Source organism: Sander vitreus, chromosome 4 (assembly GCF_031162955.1).
Source record: "Sander vitreus isolate 19-12246 chromosome 4, sanVit1, whole genome shotgun sequence".
NCBI classification, from domain to species: Eukaryota; Metazoa; Chordata; class Actinopteri; order Perciformes; family Percidae; genus Sander; species Sander vitreus.
The window spans coordinates 34,889,397-34,907,445 of record NC_135858.1 but is presented as its reverse complement, the minus strand read 5'-3'; the positions used below and the strand labels follow the sequence as shown (position 1 = coordinate 34,907,445).

At 41.8% G+C, this 18,049-nt stretch overlaps 1 protein-coding gene across 5 annotated transcripts in view; it reads left to right on the top strand.

Annotated features, from left to right (window-relative positions):
- Positions 1-892: 892 nt before the first annotated feature.
- Positions 893-18,049, top strand: part of LOC144517368 (DDB1- and CUL4-associated factor 1-like) — a 44,282-nt gene continuing 27,125 nt past the window's right edge. For 2 of the 5 annotated variants that reach the window (XM_078249454.1, XM_078249458.1), the window contains exons 1-10: positions 893-1,080; positions 1,319-1,493; positions 2,542-2,726; positions 4,164-4,270; positions 5,598-5,671; positions 7,051-7,164; positions 8,180-8,317; positions 9,377-9,985; positions 14,464-14,565; positions 16,493-16,651. In XM_078249454.1, coding sequence (XP_078105580.1) covers positions 1,458-1,493; positions 2,542-2,726; positions 4,164-4,270; positions 5,598-5,671; positions 7,051-7,164; positions 8,180-8,317; positions 9,377-9,985; positions 14,464-14,565; positions 16,493-16,651 — 1,524 coding nt within the window. In that variant the 5' untranslated portion in view covers positions 893-1,080; positions 1,319-1,457. The remainder of the gene's footprint in view (positions 1,081-1,318; positions 1,494-2,541; positions 2,727-4,163; positions 4,271-5,597; positions 5,672-7,050; positions 7,165-8,179; positions 8,318-9,376; positions 9,986-14,463; positions 14,566-16,492; positions 16,652-18,049) is intronic. The other 3 variants (XM_078249455.1, XM_078249456.1, XM_078249457.1) reach the window with 3 other exon arrangements.

Below are 18,049 nucleotides of genomic sequence, written 5' to 3'. Positions count from 1 at the left end.
CTTCACAGCCTCAGCAATGTTCACCCAAGAGAGTTGAAGGGCTGACAGATGATGATGAGATGTGTCCTATTATCCAACGTGTAACTGAAACGGTATATAAAGGAGTTAAAAATGAGAACAACCTTAAACATATATAACAGGAAAATGCAACATAACACATTAATGCAGGAATATTAATCCAAGAAACATCAGATATAATAAGAAAACACTGACAAGTACTTACGCTACATTTTCTAACAACTTAAATACTTTATTCCTCATTGAGTTTTTGAATTCAGGACTTTTACTTGTAGTGGAGTACTTTCACACAGTATTAGTTTATAATTAAAGGATGAGCTAAACTTAAAATAAAGTTCATGTTTGCTGCAATTTTTATACTATATATAGAAAGTGGTTTTTGCCACTTCTGCCATTTTTTTAATTAATAATTTTTTGAACAATCTTTATTCACACACACACACACACACACACACACACACACACACACACACACACACACACACACACACACACACACACACACGGATATACAGCAGGTAAAAAACATATTTCAGTCTACAATCACATGCAAACAAGCCAGGGAGGTTAAGGGGTTATCAAAAAGAAAATATAACCAAAACAAAAGCAAAAATATTCAAATACATATTAAAAAAGAATAATAAAAAAGGTAATATGATTTAATAGCTTTTTTGTTTGTACAATTAGATATGGGAGCCGGCTCAAAAAAGCTTGGCTCCTTTTTTTATTTTCATTTTTGACTGATGTAAAAACATTTTGGTTAAAATAATGAGTACATTTATCACATAATACCCTGAAAATACATTGTGAACTACAAGTCCCATGAGCAGGTTTGCCGTCCTTCGTCATCTAACTTCGACTGAGTGACGTTCGATGACGCAGCGCGCAGCCGCCGGGAGAAGTTTTGAAAATAAACGTGATACTTTTATTTTTCTTAAACGTTTAATATCAGCGTTGTTTCATTAACATTTTCGTTTTTTTCCGGCAAAAACAAAAAGGCGAAATTCTTCAAACGAGGAGTTTAACTGAGAAACGCAACAAAGCAGCAGCTTATATCTCCAGGTGAGTGTCACATTTTAAAACGCTGTGAAGTTGCTAGCTGAAGCTGTTTGTGTGTCTCTGACATGAGGCAACTGATGTCAACACGCTGCTGCTTTCACTCCCTAACTTACCACAACGTTAACACACAGCGAGGAGGAACTGAGTGTGTTTTAATACAAAGAGAAAATGCTAATGAGGTTGCGTGAATTGAGACAAGTTAGCTAAGTTGAAGCTAACTGTCACCTTGTTGCCGCGTTAGCTGAAAGCTCACACAGAGCAGAAAGTGTCCTCTGATGAGCCAGCTGTCTCGGCCGGAGGCCACCTGTTGTTGCCGCTGATTCACACACACAGCACCGCTGTAATATCTCTCATAGTGTCTGACAACAGCCCGCTGTGTGATGCCTCAACACCGAGCCACACTCGAACAACTTCTGGTAAGTATTATTAGGCAGTAACGTTAGTGGAGGACGTATTCAGATCCTTTACAAAGTACTAACACCACACTCGGCCTGCACAATATTATTTTTTAAAATTTTAAATTTTTTTATTATAAACAAAGAATCAGGTAAATAATAATAGCACGTGAAAATCAAGTGTACAAATTTGTGAAGATAAAAATAAAACAATAGAAGCACTACAAACGAAGAAATAACAGAATCATTAGATATAATCATTAAAAAAAATAATGTCAGAGGTTTCAGGGAAGAAAAGCTCTACAGGTTCCACAATTTGGATACTTTTTTTGTTATCCAACCATCTAAGTGACTTCAGTAGAGATTTAGATTAGAAAAGGTACAAAATTAGGAGAGGAGTTAGAAAATGTCTGCTTGTGAATATAAAATGTGGCATACAGACTGATGAAATGAATTAGATACTCAAGAGCAGCATTATCTGAATTATCGTAGAAACAGATGATATCTTTAAGGTTAAAGGTGTAGAAAAAGTTCAAAAAAGTAAGACTCCAAATCTGTCCAAAATCTTTTGGATATTTCCATAATAAAAAAAATAAATAAATAAACCTATCGCGAAAGACATTTAAACAGTAGAAAAAACTTTAAAATCTAACTATCATTGTTTTGTTCAATAAAATGGTTGAAATGATTTCATTTCATTAGTTTTAACCCATGTTTGGCGTAGGTTTAGGGATCTTTCTTATATAAAAAAGTGATGTCTAAAATGTTGAAAAAGCTAGAACAGATAAAAGATAACTCTCAAATAACTTGCTAAAGAAGTCCAACTACAATCATGAGATCTGAGGAAAGTCGTTTAGGTAGTTTGATGCTTTTTTTTTGTGCTGTTTTTGGTGCTTTTTTTTGCAGCATTTCACATTCATTCAGCTTAGGTACTGCAACCAAGACTTCTAATGGCAGGGGTATACATTAAATACAAACACTGATACATGATGCAGGTGTACATATATCGATCGTTTGCTCCTCTACCGACTTCACCCTTTTCACCCCCCAAATCCCATCCTTCTTCCAGGCAGCAATGTCCTCTCCGGAAGACGAAGAGGCGGCTGCGATGTTGTCCGCCGTGTCGGCCGCCGTGTCGGCTGCCATGGCGGTCGCCAACGCCGTGGACGCTAAGGCGGATCTCACCGCGCTGCTCGACGAATGGGAGGAAACGCAGCAGGGCACCACAGAGCAACTGGTGTCCATCCTTACCAAGTTAGCAGGGAGTTTTGTTTTGTTTTAAAAGCTGTAAAACATAATAATAATGCATTTATTTTACATAGTGCTTTAAAAGGTACTCAGAGGTACTTAAAAAAGCTAAAGCAGCCTACACATGGTACGTGATTTGCTCTCTGCCCACCGCTAGGTAGGGCGCAGAGAGCAAATAGACAGCATATAAAGAGGAGAGAACCAAATGTAAACAGCTGACTTGGTGATAGGTTAAAAGCAGCCAAATGTAATTTTGTTTTATTGGATCAGACGGAGCTTAGTGTCAGACGCTCTCTGTTAGGGGTGGAACGGTACACAGAAGTCACGGTTCGGTACGAGTTCAGTACAATGGAGGGAAAAGCTAAACAAAAATGCAGAAGGCAATTTTTTGCGGCGTCTGTCCCAGCTAACGTATCGGTTCGGAGCCGCAACGCTGGAACCGTAACACTAATCTACAACAGCAGTCTTATCCACCACTCTCTCGCCTGTAAGTTTTCCCAAACTTGCGATCTTAAAGTGACTAAAACTGCATACATAGGTGGAGCTCGGCTACATAGGCGGCGCGCCAGAGCTTCAGAGCTAAGGTGGGGCTACAGATTAGGTGTCCCTAAAGGTGTGGACACACAGAGCCGATAATCGGCCGTTGGACAGTCTGGCGAGGTCGGTGACTCGAGTCTGTTCGGTGTGTTCCGTGCCGTCGTCCGTCCGAGGGGCCGTCGGCCTTCATTTTGGCCGATTTGACATGTACAATCGGCGGGGCGGGCACTGCCGGCAGTCGGACTCAAATGACCCATCTGATTGGTGGCGAGCTAACCCGGGAGCGGGATGAGCGTGACTAGAGTCTCTCAAAATCTGACGAAAATCTTTTAAACTGACCTTTGTCGATCTGAAATGAAGACAGATTCAGCAACTGCACGGCCTATTTCTCTCTTCAAATGTTTTCAGAAACACGTTTCGGTGAACTATTTTAGGACAATATGAGATCGTATTCTGAACGAGCCGCCATGACTTGAATTTCCGGAAAAACCAGACCCACGTGATGTGTTCATCCAATCAGCTGCCTGTTGTCATTTTTGGGTGACAATAAAGATTAGCGCCGCCTGCTGTTATGGAGACGTATTACGTCTCGTCGCTTTGGTGTTTTTTTTTTTGGGTGGGTTTTTGACCAATTTGCGGAGACCGATCAGCCCAATTGCCTTTTCTGCCGACGTTTGGCCGTCGGCTCTGTGTGTCTGGGCCTTAAAGAAGCCGCATACCTAACAGTAGTTCCGCATTACATTAATTAATTTGCACGCAAGTTTTATTTATTTTTATACCGTGTATTCTCCGTGTTAATTCATGCACCGAACCGTACCGTTTTGGTTCAATACGAATACATGTACCGTTCCACCCCTACTCTCTGTGCGTCTAACGTGTGGTGTCTCCTCTCTGTGTTTCCTGCAGAATATCCGAGCTGATTGAGCGGGAGACGGGAGAGTATCACAAAGCCGACCCCGATCCGTTTGATGACCGTCATCCAGGTTTTATTTTCAACCCCAAAAGTTTCAAAAGTACTAGATTTGTGTTGGTGATGTGGTTGTCATACAGTAGATTGTATTTTAAATGTGCTTTAAATGGCTGTTAATGTGCCGGTTAGGGCTGTCCTCGACTAAAGAAATTCTCAGTCGACTAACGCCAACGTATGATTTTATCGACTAATCCATCAGTTGATTTTAGCCAGATCTGTAAAAGTGAGTTTCTTCACCAAGAGTCGAGCAGAAGCACCGCTTTAAATCTTGTGTTTATCAGAGATGTGCTCAGAAGTTTCTTGGAAATAACTCATTCAGCATTAAAAAGCATAAAAAAGACTAACGGGCTAAAGAAATCTTAGTTGACTCAACCCAAAGAGCACTAAGAAGCGGAAGCCCATAGTTGCATCATCTCTTACTTTACTCTTACTCAAGTACTGTACTTCGGTCCAGATGTTGAGGTACTTGTACTTTACTTGAGTCTTTTCTTTTCATGCCACTTTCTACTTCTACTCCGCTACATTTCAGAGAGAAATATTGTACTTTTTACTCCACTACATTCATCTGACAGCTTTAGTTACTAGTTACTTTACACATTAAGATTCCTACACACAGAACACATGTAGTTTATGAAATCTGACGTCTTATTCTAAAGTAAACTAGCCAACAATATAACGTCCTACAAGTCCAGCTGAGATGATCAGACCATTAAACACACAACTGGTTGGATCCTTTAAACTTTCTGCAATGGGAGGAGAGTTATTTACTTTTAATACTTGAACCACATTTTCCTGATGCTACTTACAGACTTTTTCTGAAGGAACATTTTCAGTACAGGACTTTTACTTGTAACAGAGTATTTTTTTACGGTGCACTGAGACAAGGACTGAGCCTTAGTACACGGGGCTAACCAGGCGCCCCTGGTTAGTCGTTTTTTAGGCTTTTTTTGTGTTGAGTGATATTGAGGGGGCATTGATTTGCTTAATTACTTCTTTTGGAAGGATTTAGTTCCGTCGTAAATGTAAAAACCTTCCTTTGAGGCTGCCGTTATCAGTAAAAGTGCAGGTTTGGTTCCGCCCTGCGGCCCTTTGCTGCATGTCATCCCACTCTCTCTCCCACTTTCCTGACTTAACCTCTCCTATCAATGAAGGCAAGAAAAGCCCCAAAAACAATCTTAAAAAAAAAGACTAATCAACTTAAGAAATCGTAGTCGCCTGAGACCAAAATGCCAGATTAGTTGACTGATTGACTGAGAGGGGGGGCGGCCCTGGTGCCGGTCAGGGTTTTCTGAACTGAACTGAATCTTCTGTTCGTATCTTAGCGATCGTTTTTTTTTTGAGTTTCTGACTCCTGCGTGTAACTTTTGCAGGACGAGCGGACCCAGACTGCATGCTGGGCCAACTCCTGAAGATGCTCTTTATGAACGACGACTTCACGAACGCAGTGAGAACTTTGAATTTTTTTTTGTATGCTGTTGTGCGAAGGCGTTTGTCAAGAACGTGTGACTGTCGAAAGTGTGATGACAAATTTCTTTTCTCATTCTGACAAATCAGAGCACGTATGAATCTCACACACACGCTTACAATTATTTTGTTTTGTTTCATTATGGTCTTGATCCTTTGAAGGACGTAATGGACTTTTATTTATTCCTTAACATGAACATATGTGTTTGGAATAAAATGCACATATTTATGAATGCAACTAACGGTTATTTTATGGAGGTTGGTTTGTAAAATGTCAGAAAATAGTAGTCTCGCTTTGCCAGACCCTCCTCCAAAGCACGCTGGAGGAGGGTGTGGCTAGTCCACGCAGCATTCTGGGATGGGAGGAAAACGTGCTCTGGTTTGTTGGCATTTCTTTAAACCAATCGCAATCGTCTTGGGCGGTGCTTGGCGAAAAGCCGCGGTGCCGCTGCAAAATAGGCTCGGGAAGGAACTTGTTTTGGTGGAACGTGTGTACGTTCAAAAGTAGTTTTAGTCGTGCAACAGAAAACTCCAATTGGACAGATAGTCTAGCTAGCTGTCTGGATTTACCCTGCAGAGATCTGAGGAGCAGTTAACCATAGTCCTCAGAAATCCACCAGAGGTTAGAACGCCAACACAAAGGAAGCCCGGCCTGAATGAGTGAAATCCGGCTGATTTTCCGGCAGCAATGAGCAATCCCAGAAATGGAATGTCGAGGATATAGACTAGAAAATAGTTCCAAATGTTCATCACAGTCCAATACCCCAACAGTGAAATATATGGTTATGATTTCTATATTGTTTTGATGATAAATGTCCTCATATCGCCCAACCCTAATACAAAGTCTTTGCAGGTCATGCACAATCCTAAAATGTCCTTTCACAATCAGCTCTGTCCATAGTTGAGTAGAAAAACTATTGAAACCAGAGCTGCACAATGTATCCTTTTTTTTATCGTTATCGTGATATCAACTGCCGCAAAAACCACATCGCGGAAGGCTGCGACATATCGCTAAAGACACTCTGAGTTGAAAGAAAATATCAGCAGAAAACTGCACCGTAAAATGCAACTGTCATTCTTTTTTATGTTCAGTTGAATGTTCAATTTGTTCAACAAAAGGACGTCTGAAATGATTTCCTTTCATTTGTTTTAATCTCAACAATCAGTTTGTTGTATGTTAGCAGAATACTGAAAGCAGCAGAAGTGCAGGACTGTGTACCCTTTAATATGTTAAACAAGCATGATCTGGTTGTCAAACTGTGGTACAAGTAAAGTTTGAGAAACGCCGATCTAAACGTACCACCGCCTTTTGTTAATGTTTTGTGCGTTTGTTAATGTTTTGTGCGTTTGTTTCTCCAGCTGTTGGACACATATATAATGACCAGCAGAGAGCTGAGCCTCAACACGGCCGCCTGTCGTCTGCTTCAGAACATCATGCCGGGCCTGGAGACCGCCGTCGTCTTCCAAGAGAAGGTCAGACCTACAAAAAAAGATCAATTAGGCCACGTTCAGACTGGCCCAAATCAGATTTTTTTGGGGTCAAGTGACCAGGTCACACTTCTTCAGAAGTAGTGTGAACACTCAAATCTAGCCCAGATCAGATTTTTTTTCAAATCACATTTAGACCACTTCCACACTGATTTTTTTTCAATGCGGCCGCAATGTGAACTACCAAGGGCGGATTTGATGCAACCTTTACTTCAATCTATATCGACATTTGTCACAATTATGCACCGGTGGGAGTCAGCCCTAGACACAGACGGTAACATTAAAAACCTGACTAGGCCTACAAAATGGAGAACAGTGGTCGAGCAAGTCAATGGAGGGAGAGTGAGGTGTTAGACCTAATTAGTGTATACTCATTAATGTTACAGCTGCCTGATGTCACTGTTTTTGTTCTTTTGATCATGCGGGTCAGTTCGAAACCGCAAACAGTTCCCACTGGAATCTGATATAGGCCACATTTTAAAAAGGTAATGTGAACAGCCAAACAAAAAATCGGATCTGGGCAAAAAAATCCGAATTAGGCATTAAGACTTGTGGTGTGAACATAGCCTTATAGACTTGTGCGTCAACGATGGCGCTGCTTAATCTTCTTAACTTTTTTGTGCCAAGTTCTTCAAGTTCTTCTTCGCTTGTGTTGTCTTTCTTTTTTGTTTATTTGTATTTCAAAAAGTTTTTTTTTTCATTGAGTTCAGGGGAGAAGGGATGAAAAATAGCCTTTTGGCTAATTCTGGCATTTTAAACCCATGTATGATCAAGCTTTTATTAATTAGCACTGTCCCCTTCTTAAATAGACTTAAAAAACATCTGCCCATTGCACATACTTTTTTATTTTCTTATTAACTGAATTGAATTAATCTACATTATAGTGTGTTATAAGCCATGTATTAAATGTTTATATACTGCTTATGAATACTAAATGGAGGGGTGGGTTAGAGTAACGTGTATTTTATCGTGGGTGTGTGTGTCTGTCTCTCTCTCTCAGGAAGGTCTGGTTGAGAAATTGTTTACCTGGGCTCATGAAGCCGAGCGACCGCTGTGCGTCTACGCCGCGGGCCTGCTGGCCAGAGCCATGGGCAACCAGGAAGTGGCGGCCAGCTACAGAGAGCAGAACGCTCGGCTGGTGGGTCTCACACACACACACACACACACACACACACACACACACACTTATGCATTCAAACGTTATGTCATTCACTGCACATCAGGTGTTGCTGCAGGTCTCTCGTTTATGATTTTCTCGACCTCTGCTGAAGCCTTAAATGTTTTCAAACCAAAATACATCACGTTCTCGTAGAAGATGTTGAAGTCCAACTGAAACGAAATGGCCTGGTCTTTGTCTTCTACAACAAACACGATCTGCTCTGTGCTGTAAATCACGTCTTGTGTTCTCCTGTGAGAAAGAATCTGACATCCAGAGGGAGACATTAATTGATGGAAAACCGAGGAATGTGGCGGCACAGGACTGGTATAACCTGGAGACCTTTAGTGATTTGTAATGATTGCCGGGGTCCCGTGCGAATCGGCCTTGTCTGTAATTTGTCAAGTCAAAATTCCACCCCAATTTACCGACCTTATTTTTACCAAACACGGGGATTGTGTGATAATGTTTGTCCCGTGCGAATCGGCATCTCCCTGTTTTGGGGTCGTATTGGCTGCGTTGGCGATTCTGAATGAAAAGTTTTGACATCCTCTGCGGGAGATAATCTCAGTAAATTCGATTAAAATAATATAAGGCTTATCCTGTGTGAATGCGCCGCACTAAACGCAGATGCTGAGAGGGGGGGTAATTTCTGAATCGGATGAAGTCAAGGGCTGCAACTACTACTAGGTCTCCTGGTATACTAATCTCGTGCGAATAGACAGTCCCTCCAGAAAAACGGGATTATGCGATCGCATAATTCAATGCATAATCAGCCAAAGTCCGCATATTTATTTTTCAAATACGCCACACTTTTGGCGCATAAATTGCCGATTTCCGCGCAAAATATGCGGGGCTTGCATGATTTCATAATCCCCGCATTTTCGTTGCAAAAAAAGTCACATATATATCTTAGCAGAAAGTTTTTCTGGAAGCGCATTTTTCTGGAAGGACTGAATAGAGTTAGGTATAAGATACGATGACCACCACCCACAAAACTCTTCATTCTTACAACGTCACTTCTTTCCTTCAAACTTCCAGGTACCAATCATGATTCAGCGGCTGCACGAGCTGCAAACCGAAGAGGCCAAGAGTCGCTTTAGTCCCGCCACAACGCCCAAAAATCTCAAAACCTCGAGCGCCCCAACAGACCAGCGTGACAAGACGGAGGAGGACGATGCGGGAGAGGAGGAGAGGGAGAGAAAAGAGAGAGACGGAGAGAGCAGCCGGCCGGCGTCAAAGGCCAATTCCAAACCTTTGTCGCTGCTCAGTTCGACCCAGAAAAACGGTGGCGGCGGCAGCAGCGGCAGCTCAACGCGACTGCTCCCAGACTTTGTTTACCAAGTGAGCCCGGACGCCGCCGCCAGGGAGGCGGAGGACAGGCAGGGGGGACGAGGGCGGAAGAGACGGGCGGTGACGGAGAACGGGAGGAAGGCGAAGCAGAAACTCAACTTTGCCTCGACGTCCTCCTGCAGGGCCGAGGACGAGGCGGAGGGAAGCGACCACAGCGACCAGCCGGCCAACAGCGGCTCCTGGTCCGAGATGAGCGCCATGGTGATCGGCTCCGACTACCGCCTCTCGCCGCTGAGTCCCGCCATGGAGCAGAGGCTCATCCTGCAGTATCTGACGCCGCTCGGAGATTTACAGGAGGTGAGACTCAAATAATAGTTGAAATAATGACGTGTGTTCATATGGTGAAAGGGTTTGTCTCCAGAACCAGGGGAAATGCTTTCCTCCTCAGGCTGCGGTGGGTTCTTTGAGTTTCTTCAGCCTTCACTGGAATCTCTAGAAGAAATGTCTTGCCCGTTTAGATTCACTGGGAGACACTGAAATCACTGCGTTTTGCCGGCTCATATACCTTTCTTGATTCCTCTCCATCAGAGCAGCAGAAGGCTTTGTGATGTTGTCGGTTACATTTCTTACAAGAAGTGCCTCTCAACAATCCTTGGTTCAAAAACACACAGAGCACACTACTCTTGCTTTTCAGGCACAGACATCACATTGCAGTGTTGAGACTTTTGGTCATATACAGTGGGGGGAAAAAAAGTATTTAGTCAGCCACCAACTGTGCAAGTTCTACCACTTAAAAAGATGAGAGAGGCCTGTAATTTTCATCATAGATACACTTCAACTATGAGAGACAAAATGAGAAAAGAAAATCCGGAAAATCACATTGTAGGATTTTTAATGAGTTTATTTGCAAATTATGGTGGAAAATAAGTATTTGGTCAATAACAAAAGTTCATCTCAATACTTTGTTATATACCCTTTGTTGGCCATGACAGAGGTCAAATGTTTTCTGTAAGTCTTCACAAGGTTTTCACACACTGTTGCTGGTATTGTGGCTCATTCCTCCATGCAGATCTCCTCTAGAGCAGTGATGTTTGGGGCTGTCGCTGGGCAACACGGACTTTCAACTCCCTCCAAAGATTTTCTATGGGGTTGAGATCTGGAGACTGGCTAGGCCACTCCAGGACCTTGAAATGCTTCTTACGAAGCCACTCCTTCGTTGCCCGGGCGGTGTGTTTGGGATCATTGTAGCGCTGAAACGATTCCTCGAATACCTCGAATAATTCGATTACAAAAAATCCTCGATGCAAAATGATTTGCCTCAAAGCTTCGTTAAATCAATGTTACCAACGTTGTATTGCTGACGTACAGTGTTTCCACACGTATCATTATTATTGTTGCACACCAGACGCTGCTCAGTCTGCTGGCGACACATGCCAGAGCGTAAATAGTGCGGGGCTAAGAGAAGAGACAGGCTGGACGAAACCACAGAAAGTGTCCAACGTTTGGAATCAGTTCAAACGTAATTAAAACGAAAACTCTGTACAGTGTGTCTACTGAAAAACCGAGCTAGCTTACCACAATAATAGCACAACATCAGTGCTTCAGCATCTCAACAGAAAACATTTCTCATCCATTCCACTGAAACGGACCCTACAAAAGTAAATCACGGAGTTGTATGGGACGATGAAACTACACCAAACACAACAACTAGCAAAAACAAAGACAAGAAAATACGTAGCAGTGACCACGATTTGCTCTAAAGAGCTGACTTGTTGACTATCCCTTCGGAGAAACAGCTGATTGTTGCGCATCATTTTCTCTCTCTCTCTCTCCACAGAGAAACAGCTGATCAACGATCTACTAGCATAAGTGTAACAGAGCTGTGTGACATTGTAATTAAATACAAATAGGTTTAGTATAACTAATATTTACATATACTTATATTTACATATAGGCCTATATACAAATCAGTCTCAGGATGAAACTTGTAGTTCTGAAAGTTAAGTTGCACAACTTAAGGTCATGTTTATGTATGTTTAATGTATGCCTTAGTGTGAGGTTGATGTCATTTCAGAAAATGTTTTCTTTAAAAATTTTACAGTGTAATATGGCACTTAAATGCACTTCATATGTTTAGTTTTTGGAGAGCTATTGTAAGCAATAAAGGCAACACAAATGTAGCTTTTTCTGAAAATTTAACCAAACTATTGTTTATTATTGCTCTTCAATAAAACAAAAGTATTTCTTATCCGATTAATCGATGGAATAATCGGTAGAATACTCGATTACTAAAATAATCGATAGCTGCAGCCCTAGATCATTATCATGCTGAAAGACCCAGCACGTTTCATCTTCAATGCCCTTGATGATGGAAGGAGGTTTTCACTCAAAATCTCACGATACATGGCCCCATTCATTCTTTCCTTTACACGGCTCAGTCGTCCTGGTTCCTTTGCAGAAAAACAGCCCCAATGCATGATGTTTCCACCCCCATGCTTCACAGTAGGTATGGTGTTGTTTGGATGCAACTCAGCATTCTTTCCCCTCCAAACACGACGAGTTGATGCTCTCTAGCAAACTCCAGATGGGCCTGGACATGTACTGGCTTAAGCAGGGGGACACGTCTGGCACTGCAGGGTTTGAGTCCCTGGCGGCGTAGTGTGTTGCTGATGGTAGCCTTTGTTACTTTGGTCCCAGCTCTCTGCAGGTCATTCACTAGGTCCCCCCGTGTGGTTCTGGGATTTTTGCTCACTGTTCTTGTGATCATTTTGACCCTGGGATCTTGTGTGGAGCCCCAGATCGAGGGAGATTATTAGTGGTCTTGGATGTCTTCCATTTTCTTATAATTGCTCTCACAGTTGATTTCTTCACACCAAGCTGCTTACCTATTGCAGATTCAGTCTTCCCAGTCTGGTGCAGGTCTACAATTTTGTTTCTGGTGTCCTTTGACAGCTCTTTGGTCTTGGCCATAGTGGAGTTTGGAGTGTGACTGTTTGAGGTTGTGGACAGGTGTCTTTTATACTGATAACAAGTTCAAACAGGTGCCATTAATACAGGTAACGAGTGGAGGACAGAGGAGCCTCTTAAAGAAGAAGTTACAGGTCTGTGAGAGCCAGTAATCTTGCTTGTTTGTAGGTGACCAAATACTTATTTTCCCGAGGAATTTGCAAATAAATTCATTAAAAATCCTACAATGTGATTTTCTAAATTTGTTTTTTTCTCATTTTGTCTCTCATAGTTGAAGTGTACCTATGATGAAAATTACAGGCCTCTCTCATCTTTTTAAGTGGGAGAACTTGCACAATTGGTGGCTGACTAAATACTTTTTTGCCCCACTGTGTCTCACCAAAAAAAAGGGGTGTTCAGGTGCACTCTGGGCGTATTGCTATCTTGAGGCAGCAGGGAAGCGATCGCGCCATTGACCAACAAAAACCTGGTCTAAAGTCAATAACACAGCATTTCATTGTTATTTTAACAGCAAATTAGTAAAATGTGCCGAGGCTTATGCACAGCGCTCACACTATGCTTGTTACACACACAGGGACACGCAGCAGCACACACACATGCCGAAGATTACAAATAAAAATATTACGGTGCAAATCCTCCATCATAACAGCAATGCTCCAAGGTCCAAACGTGCCTGGCTTTTAAAGGGAATGGGAGATGACACTCCGATTGGTTTATTGCATGTTACGCCCAAAACACACCTATGAATTAATGAAGACACTAAGTACAACCCTTTAGAACCATGCGCCCGGTGCACGGACCCTTTTTTCTGACGTCAAACTAGCAAAAGTGGATTTGGACACGCCCTAAACGCACCTGCACCAGGCTCTTCACGCCGTGCGCTTAGATCGTTAAAATAGGGCCCATTGTGTTTTGTGCACATTTCCCATGCACCGTAAATTTAAATTAAATTTGTTTTCATTTCCTTGGTTTCGGGCACCAACTTTTGCAAGACATCTTAGTTTTAAAGAAGACAGAATCACGAGTGCTCTTTTTTAGTTTGATCATTTACTTAACACTGAATGACATAACCAAACCCCCAGATTATCAGTTTAGTGAGAATTATTGTGTCAGTGACGTGACGTCACTAAGGAAATGCAATGATTTTACGCACCTTAATTGTTGAAACACAACCCTCCATCTTTAAAGTGCTCATATTATGCTCATTTTCAGGTTCATAATTGTATTTAGAGGTTATATCAGAATAGGTTTACATGGTTTAATTTTCAAAAAACTCCATATTTTTGTTGTACTGCACATTGCTGCAGCTCCTCTTTTCACCCTGTGTGTTGAGCTCTCTGTTTTAGCTACAGAGTGAGACCTCTCACTTCTGTTCCGTCTTTGTTGGGAGTCGCACATGCTCAGTAGCTAGGTAAGGACTACTAGCCAGTCAGAAGCAGAGTATCAGGGCGTGCCCTGACAGTACCTAGGTAAGGACTACTAGCCAGTCAGAAGCAGAGTATGAGGGCGTGCCCTGACAGTACCTAGGTAAGGACTACTAGCCAGTCAGAAGCAGAGTATGAGGTCGTGCCGTGCTAGCAGCTAGGCGAGCATTATAACGTGTGTTACAAAGTGACCACGTTTGTCTCAGAAGTAAAGGCTGGACTACAACAGAGCTGTTTGGAGCAGTTGGTCAACAGTGGTTTCTGTTGGACATGGACTTGAGGCTTCTTCACTTTGGAAGCCTATTACATGCACAAAAAAGATATATAACACAATAAAGGAAAGGGAAAATGGCAAAAAGCATAATATGAGCACTTTAAATTGTTTATTTTTGCTCCCACTGCTTAAATCAACTGTAGAGCCAATAATCTTTCTTTCCTCCGCAGTTGCTCGCCATCTTCATGCAGCTGGACACGCGGTCGTTGCTGATGAACTACATCGACCTTAGGCAGACCAAAAATGTCCAGCTCACCTTCGATGCCCTACTGGTAAGACTGTTGTCCTCAGAAGCCCCCAAAACAAGTTATGAGGTTTATTTTTTTTACAGTTCCATAGGCTGCCTGTCTTCCGGTCACTGTTCTTAAATCTGATGGCTTAGTGTACTTTTGGTACAAGAGTCTACATCATATTTATAAAAGAGAGAGCAGAAGAGAGTCAGAAATTAGTTACAGTAGATATCTGTCAGCTTAATATTTAATCTAGGTAGATGATTCAATATTCAAGTAAGCTCGTTCAAGTTTATTTGTATAACACATTTAATTAAACTCTGTTCTTTTTATTAACATTAGACAAAGAAAACTTCCATTATAATTTCTGCCCTAAAGCATTTTTAAATGTTGTAAATAGAGATGTTCCGATAACATTTTTTTCCTTTACGATTCCGATATCTGAAGTTGCGTCTGATCCGACACCAGTGCGTAAAAGAATAATATATAAATATGTAATTGCTGTGTAGGCTTCGGTTTTAGAGCGTCTGTAATTTGATTTCCGGTTCGGTCTTCTAACTGAGTGTGTCTGGAATATGGCTGTTTTATCCTGGTGAAACTATTTAATTTAAAATTACGTGATATCGAACTGTGCATAGACTTGCGTACTCGCCGATACCTGCATTTTAGGCAGTATCTACGGCATTTCTAGTATTGGTATCGAAACAATTCTAGTTTTAAAATGCCTGATTTGTTTACATCAGTTAAGTGTTTAAAAAACCCTGCAGTAAAACGGGTTTGGATTTTCTGTTAAGAAACCCACAACATGCTTGATTTTTCCTTTACAAATCAACCTCTTCAATTATCTTTGTAAATATAGTATTTCATAGTTGGAGAAGTACTAATTGAGCCTTAAACCATCCAAGCAGTCGTCTATCTGGCTTGTCTTGCACTACTAGTCTATATCCACAACCTCCCACTTTCGGGATTGCCCCGTTGCCGCCGGAAATTCCGCCGTATGTCCTTTTCTCGGCCGGATGTCCGTTACCTTCCTCTTTCTCTGTGTTGGCGTTCTAGATTTGTGAGGACTATGGTTAACTGCTCCTCAGATCTCTGCAGGGTAAATCCAGACAGCTAGCTAGACTATCTGTCCAATCTGAGTTTTCTGTCGCACGACTAAAACAACCTTTGAACGTCCACATGTTCCACTAAAACAAGTTCCTTCCAGAGGCTATTTTGCAGAGGAACCGTGGCTCCGTCCAGCGCTTAGCACCGCCCAAGACGATTGTGATTGGTTTAAAGAAATGCAAATATACCAGAGCATGTTTTTCTCCCATCCCAGAATGCTGTGTGGACTAGCCAGACCCTCCTCCGCAGCGCTGTGGAGGAAGGTCAGGCAAAGCGAGACTAAGAAAAGACCACACTTGTATCATCAGAATCAGTTTGATTGGCCAAGTATACTCACATACACAAGGAATTTGACTTCAGTAGGTGTTAACTCTCTATACATTCAACAAATAGACATTCAGTAGACAAATAGTAATATAGACACATACTGTACAATAGAGACAAAAATATACATATAGGCACATATCAACATAGTATACAAAGATACAATTAAGACGTAATATCAAGACAAGTACACATGGAGTGGAATGTAAAGTGCAAAAGTGCAAAAAGACAACGTCATACGACGATATCTAGACTGGCCTTGTGTATCAGTGTCGATTATAATATCGAGATATTGCCCAGCCCTACTTGGGATTCAACGCAGACTCAACCTTCATGACTCGAACCCAGGATTCCTACAGTAGGAACCGCTAAAAACCCCACAACCTCGCTGTCAACTCAGTGTAGTTAAACATGTAGATTGCTCATTCATGTGGATTTCTCAAAACAACCAAATGTCGGTCCTGATCGTGGTGCGCTGTACACATTTACTCCACGTCATCACTTATAAACCGAGTCCATCCCTTCTTTGTCTCTTCAGTATCTCTCCTCGCTGCTCCTCCACAAGAAGTTTGCGGCAGAGTTCATCACTCACGGAGGAGTGCAGAAACTCCTGGAGATCCCCAGGCCTTCGATGGCAGCAACTGGAGTTTCACTCTGCTTGTACTACCTCGCGTACAACCAGGACGCCATGGAGAGGGTATGCTTAACACGCAGTTAGACCTTCAGACCGAGATGATTTAGCAAATTTACTCCTCAGCTTTTGGCTGCTACTGTTTTTTTGTTTTTTTTAAGCGGTTAATTTAAGGGTTTAACTTTTAGCTTAAACTATTAGTCAAGTAGATGACCAACGGACAAAATAGATTATTCCTGAACCTGATGATCGCTAAATCTTTTCAGTCATTTCTAAGTAAAAAAGGTTTGATGGGGTTCATCTTTGCAAATGTTTAGAGCTGCATAGATAAATTGATTATTTGTCAACTATTAAAGGTGCTGTAGGTCGGATTGTGAAGATCCAGGACTTAAACAAAAAAGTTTGAACATCGACAACTTCTCAGTCCCTCCCCCCCTTTCCGCTAAAGCCCAAAACGGTCTCCTAAGCCCCTCCCCCCACAAGGGAGAATGAATGCGTGTGTATGAGCAGTGATTGACACACAGTTAGACACCCCCCCCCCCCCCCCCGGCCCTGATTGGTGCATCTGAACAGGGAGATGTGGATTTTTGCAAATCTCACTACAGGCTGTAGGTGGAGCCAGAGGAGCTGGATTTTTTTTTTTTTAATGACCTGCTTCATGTAGTTCTACTGGAACATAGGGTCAGTTTCAGCAGATATGACAGAAAGGTAGTTTAATAAGGCTTACCTACTGCCCCTTTAAATGAATCGCCAACTTATTTTAATGACCATAAAGATTAGTCAACCAGAAGAGACTTTTCTTTAAAAGGTCTGCTGGAATAAGTACGTTGTGGGGAATTATTCAAGCCGATCTGTTTTAATGGAAACAATTAAGTTGTCAACTTCTAAATGAATTGCCAACTATTTCAGTCATTTTGTATGAAAACAATCGATGATAAAAATCCTCTGATGTCAGCTTGTTAATCGTGAGTATCTTCTAGATTCTTCTCTCCTCTGTGACAGTAAACTGAAGATCTGCAGAACATGTAGAGAGAAGACTAGCTGCCCTGTAGCACATGCAGTGTGTCTCCGAGGTGCACTGTTCAATAATTCATGGGGGGGACTGTGAAGGTTATAATAAAAGCTGCTGGCATGCCAGCTGGGTCGCTTCATTTTGTTTTAATGACTTAATATAAACTCACAATACAGCTACAGAACAGGGTAAAAACAAACTGTAAAAAATGGTTATTAATATTATAGTGTGAGTCATTTTTAATGGAAATAATTCTCTTATTCCCGCTTCTTAAATGTGAGTATTTTCTAGTTTCTTCTCTCCTCTGTGACCGTAAACTGAATATCTTTGAGTTGTGGACCAAACAAGACATTTGAGGACGTCACCTTGGGCTTTGGGAAACACTGATTTCCCAAACATTGAGGTGTATTTGATATTTTGTGTGTGTGTGTGTGTGTGTGTGTGTGTGTTTT